Source organism: Oncorhynchus gorbuscha, linkage group LG11, assembly GCF_021184085.1.
Source record: "Oncorhynchus gorbuscha isolate QuinsamMale2020 ecotype Even-year linkage group LG11, OgorEven_v1.0, whole genome shotgun sequence".
Taxonomy (NCBI): domain Eukaryota; kingdom Metazoa; phylum Chordata; class Actinopteri; order Salmoniformes; family Salmonidae; genus Oncorhynchus; species Oncorhynchus gorbuscha.
Window position 1 is genome coordinate 20,466,955 of NC_060183.1, and position 15,229 is coordinate 20,482,183.

Here is a 15,229-nt window from a genome sequence, read left to right on the forward strand (position 1 = left end):
TTCTCCCTATGTTCCCTCCCTCCTCTCTCCTCTTCCCTATGTTCCCTCCCTCCTCTCTCTTCTCCCTATGTTCCCTCCCTCCTCTCTCTCTTCTCCCTATGTTCCCTCCCTCCTCTCTCTCTTCTCCCTATGTTCCCTCCCTCCTCTCTCTCTTCTCCCTATGTTCCCTCCCTCCTCTCTCTCTTCTCCCTATGTTCCCTCCCTCCTCTCTCTCTTCTCCCTATGTTCTCCCTATGTTCCCTCCCTCCTCTCTCTCTTCTCCCTATGTTCCCTCCCTCCTCTCTCTCTTCTCCCTATGTTCCCTCCCTCCTCTCTCTCTTCTCCCTATGTTCCCTTCCCTCCCTATGTTCCCTCCTCTCTCTCTTCTCCCTATGTTCCCTCCCTCCTCTCTCTCTTTCCCTATGTTCCCTCCCTCCTCTCTCTCTTCTCCCTATGTTCCCTTCCCTCTCTCTTCTCCCTATGTTCCCTCCCTCCTCTTCTCCCTATGTTCCCTCCCTCCCTCTCTCTCTTCTCCCTATGTTCCCTCCCTCCTCTCTCTCTTCTCCCTATGTTCCCTCCCTCCTCTCTCTCTTCTCCCTATGTTCCCTCCCTCCTCTCTCTCTTCTCCCTATGTTCCCTCCCTCCTCTCTCTCTTCTCCCTATGTTCCCTCCCTCCTCTCTCTCTTCTCCCTATGTTCCCTATGTTCCCTCCCTCCTCTCTCTCTTCTCCCTATGTTCCCTCCCTCCTCTCTCTCTTCTCCCTATGTTCCCTCCCTCCTCTCTCTCTTCTCCCTATGTTCCCTCCTCTCTCTCTTCTCCCTATGTTCCCTCCCTCCTCTCTCTCTTCTCCCTATGTTCCCTCCCTCCCTCCTCTCTCTTCTCCCTATGTTCCCTCCCCCTCTCTCTCTTCTCCCTATGTTCCCTTCCCTATGTTCCCTCCCTCTCTCTCTCTTCCCTATGTTCCCTCCCTCCTCTCTCTCTTCTCCCTATGTTCCCTCCCTCCTCTCTCTCTTCTCCCTATGTTCCCTCCCTCTCTCTCTTCTCCCTATGTTCCCTCCCTCCTCTCTCTCTTCTCCCTATGTTCCCTCCCTCCTCTCTCTCTTCTCCCTATGTTTCCCTCCCTCTCTTCTCCCTATGTTCCCTCCCTCCTCTCGCTTTCTCTTACCCCTCCCACCTCTCTCTCTTCTCCCTATGTTCCCTCCCTCCTCTCTCTCTTCTCCCTATGTTCCCTCCCTCCTCTCTCTCTTCTCCCTATGTTCCCTCCCTCCTCTCGCTTTCTCTTCTCCCACCTCTCTCTCTTCTCCCTATGTTCCCTATGTTCCCTCCTCCTCTCTCTCTTCTCCCTATGTTCCCTCCCTCCTCTCTCTCTTCCCTCCCTCCCACCTCTCTCTCTTCTCTATGTTCCCTCCCACCTCTCTCTCTTCTCCCTATGTTCCCTCCCTCCTCTCTCTCTTCTCCCTATGTTCCCTCCCTCCTCCTTTCTCTACCCCTCCCTCTCTCTCTCCCTATGTTCCCTCCCTTCTCTCTTCTCCCTATGTTCCCTCCCTCCTCTCTCTCTTCTCCCTATGTTCCCTCCCTCCTCTCTCTTCTCCCTATGTTCCCTCCCTCCTCTCGTTTTCTCTTATCCCTCCCTCCTCTCTCTCTTCTCCCTATGTTCCCTCCCTCCTCTCTCTCTTCTCCCTATGTTCCCTCCCTCCTCTCGTTTTCTCTTATCCCTCCCTCCTCCCTCTCTTCTCCCTATGTTCCCTCCCTCCTCTCGTTTTCTCTTATCCCTCCCTCCTCTCTCTCTTCTCCCTATGTTCCCTCCCTCCTCTCTCTCTTCTCCCTATGTTCCCCTCCCTCTCTCTTCTCCCTATGTTCCCTCCCTTCTCTTATCCCTCCCTCCTCTCTCTCTTCTCCCTATGTTCCCTCCCTCCTCTCGCTTTCTCTTATCCCTCCCACCTCTCTCTCTTCTCCCTATGTTCCCTCCCTCCTCTCGTTTTCTCTTATCCCTCCCACCTCTCTCTCTTCTCCCTATGTTCCCTCCCTCCTCTCGCTTTCTCTTACCCCTCCCTCCTCTCTCGTTCCCTCTCTCCTCTCAGGTGGCCAGGCTGTGGGGCATGCAGAAGAACCGTCCAGCCATGAACTACGACAAGCTCAGTCGCTCTCTGCGATATTACTACGAGAAGGGAATTATGCAGAAGGTACAAACTAAGGCTTTACTACTCAGCAGTTCCGGTTTGTCTCTGAGAGTGGAGAGACTGCCTGTCAGTTTGTTGGCTCCTTCAATTAAATTTGGAAGCAATGTTTTTATATGAAATGGCTTATTTGTTCCGTACTTGCATTATTACAACAACACCAACGAATTAACATGACTAACAGAGAAATCCGTTTCCTCTGTGTTTGCAGGTGGCAGGGGAGCGCTATGTTTACAAGTTTGTGTGCGAGCCCGAGGCCCTCATCTCCCTGGCCTTCCCCGACAGCCATCGGCCCGGCCTGAAGGCCGAGTTTGAACGCTACGTCAACGAGGAGGACACCGTGCCCCTGTCCCACATGGACGAGGGGGCCTCCTACCCCCAAGAACAAGCCCCACCAAACATGGGCGCCCAGCCCTACTCCAAAGGCTACATGTACTAATGCTACAACCCCATCCTCCAAATTCTCCCTGTAATATCTCATAATACCCACCTATTGCACATGCCCACCCCATTCACTTGTATATAAGGCTATGGTGTTTTTTTGTTTTTGTTTAAATTAATCTCATTAGGGATTTTTGAGTTTTTAACAGCTGCATCCCTCTCACTTCTGAGGCCTATTCAATCCCATACACATGACTGTGGTTAAAGAGATTGCTTAATAAAGACACAATATTACTACTACTCTATGTGCCAAGATGTTGTTTTACTCCTCTGATAACATTGTGGCAGATTGGGAATGGCTACACAGAGGGAGAATGGGTGTTATCTCAAAGTATGGAGTCATTTCTAAATCATGGACATCAAAAGCAGTTAACCAAACTGAAGTCCAAGTCGGTGACAAAAGAGCACATGCATTTCCTACCTGCCATTTCCCTTTCTGACGGTATCACTGGTCACACCTTATGTCAACTAGGAAACATGATTACTACAAAGGTTCTCAAAGGTCAGGCTGTTCCTCTTCTAATATATGCACCCACAGCACGCTCCAGCTGCAATGGGACACCTGCAAATTCATCAATTAAAAGAATCAGTTGAAATGTAAATTTGACATTTAAAGTCATTTAGAAGACGCTCTTATCCAGAGTGACTTTTTTATTTCGCCTTTATGAATTGGTCCACAAATAAGGTACATGAAACATAAAAGCTGATTTACCTAGAGACCACAGGAATTTCAAGAGTTTACCAGCCCTGAGACCATGGGTCTCAGATTAGTGTCTAAAGTTTAGTAATGGATGTTAGGTACAGTGGGACTTTTTTTTGTAAAAGGGCTTTATAAATGAAAACATAGCAACGCATCAACCTACGTGACATCAAAGAGGGCCAACCAACTTTCTGTCAGAGAATGCAGTAATGAGTACTAAACTGCATGAGTACAAAATGACTTTAATGAAGAGGCAGCTGCGTTCATAATAGAGGATGTTTCCATAGGACTGTCGACTGAATCATCTGCTTTCTACTATTTAGCAAGAGGCAGGACCTATTTCTATAAAAGCCCATTTTTATTCTCAGCTTCTTCGGCTTATCACCTTTTTTCAGCTATCCAGATGCCCAGATATGTGTAAGCAGGGACACAATCAATATGGAAAGCATTCAAAGTAAATAACCACAAGTTATTTTTATGCACTCTAGAGAACAACATACACTTCAACACGAATTTCAGGTCAAAGTTTTCTGTAATACGATGAAGGCAGACTGTAGTTCAGATAGAGCCTGGTCAACCGTGGGGGTAATAGCACACGCAACAGTATCATCGGCAAACAAGTGCACGTTATAATTCTTTAAAGACACAAGTAAACAATAAAAAGCACAGGACCCAGAATTGACCCCTGCGTGACACCTTTCACAATATCCAGTCAACCTGATTTAACACCATCAGTAGATACACATTGAGTTCTATCCGTCAAGTAATTGTTAAACCAGTTACATGCAGCCTGGTCGAGGCCAATCGAGGAAAGCCTCTGAATTAGCAGTGAGTGATCAATAGTATCGAAGGCCTTTGACAGGTCAATGAAGAGGGCAGCACAATGTTGCCTTTTATCCAGTATACAGTTAACCACATCATTACCTCTAGGGATGCAGCAGAGATTAGTGCTATGACCTGGTCTAACTGATGTACATTTACAATACATTTCAAAGGTAAGAAAGATCTTAGATGAGAATTAAATCAAGGATTTTAATATTTTAGGCTAGTCAAAAAAGTTTAGAAATAGGGCAATCATTATTTAGGTCACAAAGGTCACCACCTTGGTGAATGGGGAGCACATGGACGCCTTCCACACCTTGAGGATTGAACCAGATATAATAGTCAGGTAAACAATATTGATTCATGATTCAGCAATTCGGGGGGCAGAGAGCTGCAGCAAATATGGATCAAGCATAACAGCAGATTTTTTCAGTGGATATTTTCACATCAATCTTAAGCAAGGCATCTAGCACATCACAGACAGTAAATTGTTGTATTGAAAACAAAGTTTCACTAGAAGTTGACGGGTTAACCGTCGGGTCGGCTAAAGGCTGGCAGAGGGAAGAGCAAGTCGATTGACTCACCAGCAGTCAGAGATAGAGCTTAAAAAGTAGCTTGATTTAGCCTTCTTAATCGAGATAGTACATCTGTTTTTCAATTGAAAGATTGCCAGTCCACTACAGAGTCAGTTTCCCTTGCTTTGGCCCAGTCCTGATTTCTCATCTGAATAAGCTCAGATAGCTCAGAAGAAAACCTAGGGTTAGATCTATCTTTGACTCTGAAATGTTTAAAAGGGGCGTGTCTATTTGCCAGATGAATAAATATGGAGGAAAAATTAGGGTTAAGTGCCTTGCTCAAGGGCACATTGAAAGGTTTTTCACCTAGTTGGCTCGGGGACTCAAACCAGCGACCTTTCAGTTACTGGCCCAACGCTCTTAATCGCTCGGGTACCTGCAAACTTTTGATGGTAGTTCTGCAAGGGCCAATTCTGTAACTGGTCTGTTTTATATTATCCATTTATGTCACTGGCGGATCATGACAGTTTAATTATAACATAACAGCAACAAGAAAAAAACCAACAGTCATGAGACCATCCAATATTTTATGAGGTTTATGGTCATTTCGGGGAAGAAAAAAAGAAGGCATTTCACTGGCGATTACAGTAAAGGATTCACTCATATTTTCAGTCTGATTACATTTCCGTCATCTTAATGAAACGACAGATCTGGCAATTGCTGACCTACAATCAAAGTCCCATCCATTTCCCTTGATATAAACTATTTACATGAGATCACTAGACTAATCCAACGCTGTGCATTGTGTCCTCAAAAACAGACAGACTTCCACTGGCTGATGAGATTACTGCCCTTCCCTTCCTATTCACTTAATAGTTATTTATTTAAGGGAATCCCTGATGTTCGGTTTTAAGGTGATTTATACATTCAACTTCTTAAGTAAAACTAACTTTTGATTTCTATCTGAGGGGAGTAAGTTAACTGACATTGAACCATAAAACCAAATGACTCAAGGAACACAGAGAAGAACAATGGCCTGGTATGTATCAACCAATCAAAGACTCTCTCCCTGACTGTCTCCCTTTCTCTCTTGCTGTGGTGTGAGCCTGTGTGTAAGGGTAAAGGAATACACATCTATTTCCTGCGGAAGGTGCGGAAGATTCTCTATACGTTGGGCTCTTCGTAGCGGTTATAGAGGGGCTCAAGGCACTGCTGCATCTTCTGTTTGATGCATTGTCAGCAGCAACTCATACACCAACCTGTCGATATTTAACCTTTATTTAACTGGGCAAGGCAGTTAAGAACAAATTCTCATTTACAATGACGGCCTACCCCGGCCAAAACCGGACAACGCTTGGCCAATTGTGCGTCGTCCTATGGGACTCCCAATCATGTGATACAGCCTGGATTCGAACCAGGGACTGTAGTGACGAATCTTGCACTGGGATGCAGTGCCTTAGACTGCGATAAAGGGATGAAAGGAGTGGGGAAAATTAGGGTATAGAAGAGTATGTTTTTAATCTTTCTGGAGATCTGTTCCCTGATTACATATATTAAAAAGTAGCACAGTCTATACACTTACACACTTTACTTCCAAAAATGGGTGGCCAACACGGAACAGTGGTCCCTTTCAAGACATATATGGTATATACAAGGATTCCATTACATAGAGGCAACACTAGCCCCAGTAAAAAATTATGAAAGTTGCTCTTGACTATGCTTAGAGCCCCAATGGTTATAGACTCATAACTCAGGCCGGATGTTGAACAGAGATCTGGAGAGTTGGATTTACACCACCTGCTGGTCAATGAGGGTACAGTAGCCTTCCCAGGGTTCCTTTTTAGCTGCATCCCGGAAGAAACCACTGCAGATTACCTTTTGTTTGAGCACTGTGGCCATTCCACGTGGCACAGGTCAAAGTAACACTCCAATAATTCACCCTGTGTCCAAATTATTGATACAAGTCGGCATATAGATTTTCTATGAAATCCATAAATGGGAATTAGATTAAGTTACATTTAGGCCCCAGAGATTGTGTCTTTGAGTCTCAAGATTAATAAGATGCACAAGTAATAATACCAGGAGAGAACATTACCGGCTGTAGAATGAATTAGAAATTCTTATGATGAATGTCCTACCTGTCCATGATGCCCAGCATCTGTTTACATACAGTGCCTTGCGAAAGTATTCGGCCCCCTTGAACTTTGCGACCTTTTGCCACATTTCAGGCTTCAAACATAAAGATATAAAACTGTATTTTTTTGTGAAGAATCAACAACAAGTGGGACACAATCATGAAGTGGAACAACATTTATTGTATATTTCAAACTTTTTTAACAAATCAAAAACTGAAATGAAAAATTGGGCGTGCAAAATTATTCAGCCCCTTTACTTTCAGTGCAGCAAACTCTCTCCAGAAGTTCAGTGAGGATCTCTGAATGATCCAATGTTGACCTAAATGACTAATGATGATAAATACAATCCACCTGTGTGTAATCAAGTCTCCGTATAAATGCACCTGCACTGTGATAGTCTCAGAGGTCTGTTAAAAGCGCAGAGAGCATCATGAAGAACAAGGAACACACCAGGCAGGTCCGAGATACTGTTGTGAAGAAGTTTAAAGCCGGATTTGGATACAAAAAGATTTCCCAAGCTTTAAACATCCAAAGGAGCACTGTGCAAGCGATAATATTGAAATGGAAGGAGTATCAGACCACTGCAAATCTACCAAGACCTGGCCATCCCTCTAAACCTTTAGTTCATACAAGGAGAAGACTGATCAGAGATGCAGCCAAGAGGCCCATGATCACTCTGGATGAACAGCAGAGATCTACAGCTGAGGTGGGAGACTCTGTCCATAGGACAACAATCAGTCGTATATTACACAAATCTGGCCTTTATGGAAGAGTGGCAAGAAGAAACCCATTTCTTAAAGATATCCATAAAAAGTGTTGTTTAAAGTTTGCCATAAGCCACCTGGGAGACACACCAAACATGTGGAAGAAGGTGCTCTGGTCAGATGAAACCAAAATTGAACTTTTTGGCAACAATGCAAAATGTTATGTTTGGCGTAAAAGCAACACAGCTCATCACCCTGAACACACCATCCCCACTGTCAAACATGGTGGTGGCAGCATCATGGTTTGGGCCTGCTTTTCTTCAGCAGGGACAGGGAAGATGGTTAAAATTGATGGGAAGATGGATGGAGCCAAATACAGGACCATTCTGGAAGAAAACCTGATGGAGTCTGCAATAGACCTGAGACTGGGACGGAGATTTGTCTTCCAATAAGACAATGATCCAAAACATAAAGCAAAATCTACAATGGAATGGTTAAAAAATAAACATATCCAGGTGTTAGAATGGCCAAGTCAAAGTCCAGACCTGAATCCAATCGAGAATCTGTGGAAAGAACTGAAAACTGCTGTTCACAAATGCTCTCCATCCAACCTCACTGAGCTCGAGCTGTTTTGCAAGGAGGAATGGGAAAAAAATTCAGTCTCTCGATGTGCAAAACTGATAGAGACATACCCCAAGCGACTTACAGCTGTAATTGCAGCAAAAGGTGGCGCTACAAAGTATTAACTTAAGGGGGCTGAACGATTTTGCACGCCCAATTTTTCAGTTTTTGATTTGTTAAAAAAGTTTGAAATATCCAATAAATGTCGTTCCACTTCATGATTGTGTCCCACTTGTTGTTGATTCTTCACAAAAAATACAGTTTATATCTTTATGTTTGAAGCCTGAAATGTGGCAAAAGGTCGCAAAGTTCAAGGGGGCCGAATACTTTCGCAAGGCACTGTAAACTCTTTGCATAAATGCAGGGCTAAGCGCAAGGAGCGAGTCTGGATAAAGTTCTTGAAGCACCAAGGGTTGGTGGGATCAGCAGGGTAAGATGGGATCCCTCGGCTTGGTGGAACGTGGCCATCTTCTGGTCAGCCAGGGCCTGCTTGTCCCGGGGCGGCACAGAATAAAATTACAAAAGCGATGACTGGCCATCAACTGATCAACACCAATCACATTAGGCTACAACTGTCTCATTATGGTCTGAGGCTTTCACCAATATATGACAAGTTAGGGAAGTCAGTCAACCATAATTCACCACCATCAACAAATGTGATAGCTACGATAGCAGATGATTTTGGAAGTAAACCCATAATAACCCATCATGCACAAGGGTATCCAAATCTTACAGAGGGTACATGTGCACAACGACTCGAGCATTTGCGTGCGAAGTTGTACACTCAACCGTGCATTTCAATAGAAAAAACAATTTGAATTTTAGTGAGCTAGTTAACCTACTATCTACAGTTGAAGTCAGAAGTTTACATACACTTATGTTGGAGTCATTAAAACTCGTTTTTCAACCACTCCACAAATTTCTTGTTAACAAACTATAGTTTTGGCAAGTCGGTAAGGACATCTACTTTGTGCATGACACAAGTCATTTTTTCAACAATTGTTTACAAACAGATTATTTCACTTATAATTCACTGTATCACAATTCCAGTGGGTCAGAAGTTTACATACACTAAGTTGACTGTGCCTTTAAACAGCTTGGAAAATTCCAGAAAATTATGTCATAGCTTTAGAAGCTTTTGATAGACTAATTGACATCATTTGAGTCAACTGGAGGTGTACCTGTGGATGTATTTCAAGGCCTACCTTCAAACTCAGTGCCTCTTTGCTTGACATCATGAGAAAATTCAAAGAAATCAGCCAAGAACTCAGAATTTGTTTTTGTAGACCACCACAAGTCTGGTTCATTCTTGGGAGCAATTTCAAAACGCCTGAAGGTACCACGTTCATCTGTACAAACAATAGTACGCAAGTGTAAACACCATGGGACCACGCAGCCATCATACCGCTCAGGAAGGAGACACGTTCTGTCTCCTAGAGATGAACATACTTTGGTGCGAAAAGTGCAAATCAATCCCAGAACAACAGCAAAGGACCTTGTGAAGATGCTGGAGGAAAACAGGTACAAAAGTATCTATATCCACAGTCAAACGAGTCCTATATCGACATAACCTGAAAGGCCGCTCAGCAAGGAGAAGCCACTGCTCCAAAACCGCCATAAAAAAGCCAGACTACAGTTTACAACTGCACATGGGGACAAAGATTGTACTTTTTGGAGAAATGTCCTCTGGTCTGATGAAACAAAAATAGAACTGTTTGGCCATAATTACCATCGTTATGTTTGGAGGAAAAAAGGTGAGGCTTGCAACCCGAGGAACACCATCCCCAACCGTGAAGTACGGGGGTGGTAGCATCATGTTGTGGGGGTGCTTTACTGCAGGAAGGACTGGTGCAGTTCACAAAATAGATAGCATCATGAGGGAGTAAAATTATGTGGATATATTGAAGCATTTCAAGACATCAATCAGGAAGTTAAAGTTTGCTCGCAAATGGGTCTTCCAAAAGGACAATGACCCCAAGCATACTTCCAAAGTTGTGACAAAATGGCTTAAATTCAAAATTTACCCTACTTATTGTGGGAAGCTTGTGGAAGGCTACCCGAAAAGTTTGACCCAAGTTAAACAATTTAAAGGCAATGCTACCAAATACAATTGAGTATATGTAAACTTCTGAACCACTGGGAATGTGATGAAAGAAATAAAAGCTTAAATAAATCATGCTCTCTACTATTATTCTGACATTTCATATTCTTAAAATAATGTGGTGATCCTAACTGACCTAAGACATGGGAGTTTTACTAGAATTAAATGTTAGGAATTGTGAAAAACTGAGTGAAAAACTGAAAAACAGTATTCGCAGACACAGCAGATACATTTATTCTAATTTGAATAGCTTTCACCATTGTAAAGCTCCAGAAGTTGATTTATTTGAACCGTGCATGTTCTTTCTGTGATTTTCACTTACACCACTCACTGGCCTGGAGGACATTAATAATAGCCATGGTTACACAGTATTTATGGACCTATGATCGGAGGTTTCTTGGGCCTGGAGAAGACGTTCTGCACAGGCAGCATGGACACAACGGTGAGCATCTCCTTACTGCAGCCCAGGTGGACGGACATGAACGGCTTCTTACACAGCATGGGCTCCAGAGGGATCTCAGCCCTCTGACACAAACAAAGAGACAGACAGAGGGAGAGGAATGGGGAAGAGTGTATAACATTTCGTCACATTCATTACTATAATATTATGGTTGGGGTCAAGGCAATTTTAACTCAGACTAGTCACTGACCATAAACTGACCAATTTTAAGTTAGTTTGTTGTTCCATACTCCATTTTATCCAGCGTACAAGGTGAGCGAGTAAACCTTTGTCAATCAAATGAAATTGTATTTGTCACACACACTGAATTCAACAGACCTTACAGTGAAATGCTTACTTACACGGCCTTAACCAAAAATGCAGTTTTAAGAAAATACCAAATAAAAGTAAGAAATTAAAGTAAGAAATAATTACAGCGCAGCAGTAAGATAACAATAGTGAGGCTATATACAGGGGGTACCGGTACAGAGTCAATAGGCGAGGGCACCGGTTAGTCGAGGTAATTGAGGTAATATGTACATGTGGGTAGAGTTATTAGAGTGACTATGCAGCGATAATAACATAGAGTAGAAGCAGCGTAGAAGAGGGCGGGGGGCAGTCTGGGTAGCCATTTGATTAGATGTTCAGGAGTCTTATGGCTTGGGGGTAGAAGCTATTTAGAAGCCTCTTGGGCCTAGACTTGGCTCACCGGTACCGCTTGCCGTGCGGTAGCAGAGAGAACAGTCTATGATTAGGGTGGCTGGAGTCTTTGACAATTTTCAGGGCCTTCCTCTGACACCTCCTGGTATAGAGGTCCTGGATGTCAGGAAGCTTGGCCCTGGTGATGTACTGGGCCGTATACACTACCCTCTGTAGTGCCTTGCGGTCGGAGGCCAAACAGTTGCAATAGCATGCAGTGATGCAACCCATCAGGATGCTCTCGATGGTGCAGCTGTAGAACCTTTTGGGGATCTGAGGACCCATGCCAAGTTTCCTGAGGGGGAATAGGTTTTGTTGTGCCCTCTTCACGACTGTCTTGGTGTGCTTGGAACATGTTAGTTTGTTGGTGATGTGGACGCCAAGGAATTTGAAGCTCTCAACCTGCTCCACTACAGCCCCTTAGATGAGAATGGGGGTGTGCTCGGCCCTCCTTTTCCTGTATTCCACGATCAACTCATTTATCTTGATCCCGTTGAGGGAGAGGTTGTTATCCTGGCACCACACGGCAAGGTCTCTGACCTCCTCGCTATAGGCTGTCTCATCGTTGTCGGTAATCAGGCCTACCGCTGTTGTGTCATCAGCAAACTTAAAGATGGTGTTGGAGTCATGTTTGGCCAAGCAATTCAATCGAGGATTTGCATCTTATCGCAGGCGCTGAAGTGTAGACATTGTGGATGTATGCATTGTAACCATTTTTAACCGTACCTGGGGGCTCACTTGTGAGGACCTCCATGACGGTAATGAGACTGGTATCCAGGTGGTCTGTCTCCGGCTCTTTGCAGTAGAGCACCTCCACCGGGAAAGTCCGTCCTGGGATGGTGAAGATGGGCGCCTCAAAGTAGTACTGGGAAAACTCAAGTCAAATCAAAGGTTATTTGTCACATGCTTCAGAAGCAACAGGTGTAGACTAACAATGAAATGCTTACTTATGGGCCCTTCCCAACAATGAATAGAATTTAAAAAACATGTTTTTATATTTTTAACTTGAGAGCATCTAGTGTTGACGAGGACACAATCAGCATCATGTCTGGGCGTTTCTTGACAGAGAATTTCAAGGAATTAACACACCACTCATTATACTATTCTCAAAATGGAAGGAGTCAAGGAAATATTCAGACTGTTTTGCTGTTATGAACAAGACCATGTGCATCTTCTTGAGTAGATCAAAGAGCATGTCAGTATGGAGTCCTCTCGTGAGCCTCGTCAAGCTTGATGAGGGCGTACTGACCCATGTCTGGGTCTATTGGACATTCCCTCGGCAGCATACCATATGTCATGTACTTACTTGATCACCGTCTCAGGGCTGGTGCAGAACAGATGGTGTAGTCCACCTGGTGTGGAAAATAATTGAGAGGTGAGAAGTCCCTCATACACAAAGTCACTGACTAAAAGCAAACCCAAAAGGTATACCAAGGTAAAACTGCTCACTCAACTCCTGGCCCAGACAGCAACCGTACTCTTCAGAGACTCTCTTGGCCACAGACATGGCTGCCGCACGACGGGACTGAGTGCAGCCGATCTTCCCCCGAGTGGTGTAGCCTCGGCCAGGTACTGGGTGATCTGGGTGGTTTTCCCAGAGCCAGTCTCTCCAACCACAATCAGGATCTGATTATCGTGGACAGCCAGTCATAATGAAAAAGAGAGGTGACCAAAGCTGGATACCATGTATCATTTAAACCGTTGAAGTAATATTGAAGTCAGGTAACCTTACAAATAAAGCGATGTCTGACAAACAACTTTATTTCTGTCTATAGGGCAATGTCTATTGTTGACTTGTGAGAGCTTCTCCTTTAGCTTGTAGATGGGCAGGCTCGCTCTCTCTGCTCCAGGATGGTAAGCTCTGTCTTCTTGCCATAAGAGGCCTGGTTACCGCCAAAGGCATGTTTCTTCCACTCCGGGAAGCCATCTGGCATCATGCCAATGCCTCTGATGTTGGCTGCAATCTGCCTTCCATCAACTGTGTAAGAGGGAAGTGTGTTTAATTGAGATGAACTGGCATGATATTTAACCTCCACCCCTTCAGATGACTGGTCTAGGGCCCTGGCAGGAACCTTCCACCCACACAACCTCTCCTACCACCCTGGGCCATATAGGACACAGCACACTATAGCAGGCCACTCTATCCGGCCTGTTAGGATGCTAAAGGAAAGCAGATAACCATCTCCAGCCCTGCTAACCCTGAGGGCTACTGCTGCTACACTGGAGGAAGCCTGACGTCGTCGGTCGTGCCTCAGACTGGGTCGTCTCTAGTTACCACAGCCACAAAGTCATAAACCCCGCCTATTTCTACAATTGAGCTTCATAAAATTTGATTTTACACCAAACTCTAACCTTTACCACACAGCTAACCTTATGCCTAAACCTAACCTTTAAAAAAGGTTAGGTTTAAAATGTGCTTTTAATCCTAACTCTAACCTTATGCATTAACCTAACCTTAAATGAAGAAAAATTAACTTTGTGGCTGTGGTAACTAGTGGAAACCATCAGACTGGACTTAGTTACCTTTTAGATGGCAGAAAGGATGCATGAGGTAGAAGCCCAGGCATAAATCACATGGTGGGAAAGCATACTGTATGTCTACATCTCTAATACAATGTTTGTGTGTGGCCAAGGCCCTTGCTTGTCGAGGTCAACAGGAATGCATCCATCTCAGCCATTTGATGAGCGTGGTTCTCCTTAGCCTAAGCACTCTGCATCATGGCTGTCTGGGACAGGGAGCCGTCTGGATTTTGACAGAGGGAAACAGAGAGATTTAGTTGTTCACACTACTAAACAGGATGAAAACAGTTAGGCCTAAAAGGTATGGTGAAAGTAGGGTGGGGAAAAAGGGTCAAGTAGGGTCAAATCATCCTGATTGCGAAGCTCAACAACGTCAGTTATAGATTTGAACATGATGCGTGAAAAATGCTAATATCGCTACCGTGACCTGAATGGGATTTGTGCCTGAAATGCTAAAATGTTAGCATTTGGAAACAGTGCCAGGGAAACTAAACAAAAGTATGGATTGCTGTCATCCTTTGTCAATAGACTGCTTAATTAAAGGGCAAGCAAACCAATTTGCAGTTGTCATGTGTGAACTATCCATTTAAGTACCTTACTGTGATTGTTTTCAATTAAAATGAGCTACTTAGCAAAGAGCAATTTCTCAATAAATAATTTTGATAGGACTGTCTGGGAGTGGTCTGAGTGGGGAGGGAAAAACAGAAAACTAGCTGTTAATGGCAGAGAAGTTCAGAAGTATCTTTCTTATTGGTCTATTAACAAATGTACCACCTGGTGCTGGCAACAGGGATGCCAAAAGTCCCAGCTCATCAAAACAGGATGACATTTCTGGTAGGCGTTTCAAACAGATCTTACACTATAAAAGATCATTATCACTTTCACAGTATTATCCCAATCTCATAGTGTGGAAATATAAAACACAGCAAAATGACATTTTTGACTGCACTGGGCCTTTAGGTTATTCAACTCTGCCATTCACTACAGCACAGGTGTCAAACTCATTCTACGGAGGGCAGAGTATCTGCGGGTTTTCGCTCCTCCCTTGTACTTGATGAATTAAGGTCACTAATTAGTAAGGAACTTCCCACACCTGGTTATGTAAGGCTTAATTGAAAGGAGAAATCTAAAACCTGCAGAAACTAGGCTCTCCATGGAATGCTCAACAGCATTTGTTTTGTTTTCAGAAAAAAAAAACTGTTTTTGGTCAAGGTCCCCTTCTCTGATTTTACATGCATCAACTAATGGTCCAGTGCCACATCGACTATGCCTGCAGGCACCAGATTGCAATGAAACATGTGGTCAGCTAATATGTAAAATACCTATCCAGGCATTCTAAGATCAGGCATGTGTCAGCAACACCTGGGCAGAGGAAC

At 44.1% G+C, this 15,229-nt stretch overlaps 1 protein-coding gene, 1 long non-coding RNA gene and 1 pseudogene across 2 annotated transcripts in view; 1 reads left to right on the plus strand and 2 right to left on the minus strand.

Annotated features, from left to right (window-relative positions):
• The window catches only part of LOC124048243 (ETS translocation variant 4-like), a 32,754-nt gene extending 29,917 nt beyond the window's left edge, over window positions 1–2,837 (plus strand). The window contains exons 12-13 of the mRNA XM_046368841.1: window positions 2,061–2,162; window positions 2,368–2,837. Coding sequence (XP_046224797.1) covers window positions 2,061–2,162; window positions 2,368–2,595 — 330 coding nt within the window. The 3' untranslated portion in view covers window positions 2,596–2,837. The remainder of the gene's footprint in view (window positions 1–2,060; window positions 2,163–2,367) is intronic.
• Window positions 2,838–6,377: 3,540 nt separating this feature from the next.
• LOC124047624 lies at window positions 6,378–12,980 on the minus strand (annotated as a pseudogene).
• Window positions 12,981–13,073: 93 nt separating this feature from the next.
• LOC124048012 lies at window positions 13,074–14,110 on the minus strand. The gene is made up of 2 exons (XR_006841162.1): window positions 13,857–14,110; window positions 13,074–13,311 (listed from the first exon to the last, which is right to left on the minus strand). It is a non-coding gene; the product is annotated as an uncharacterized LOC124048012 (long non-coding RNA).
• Between the last annotated feature and the right edge of the window lie 1,119 nt (window positions 14,111–15,229).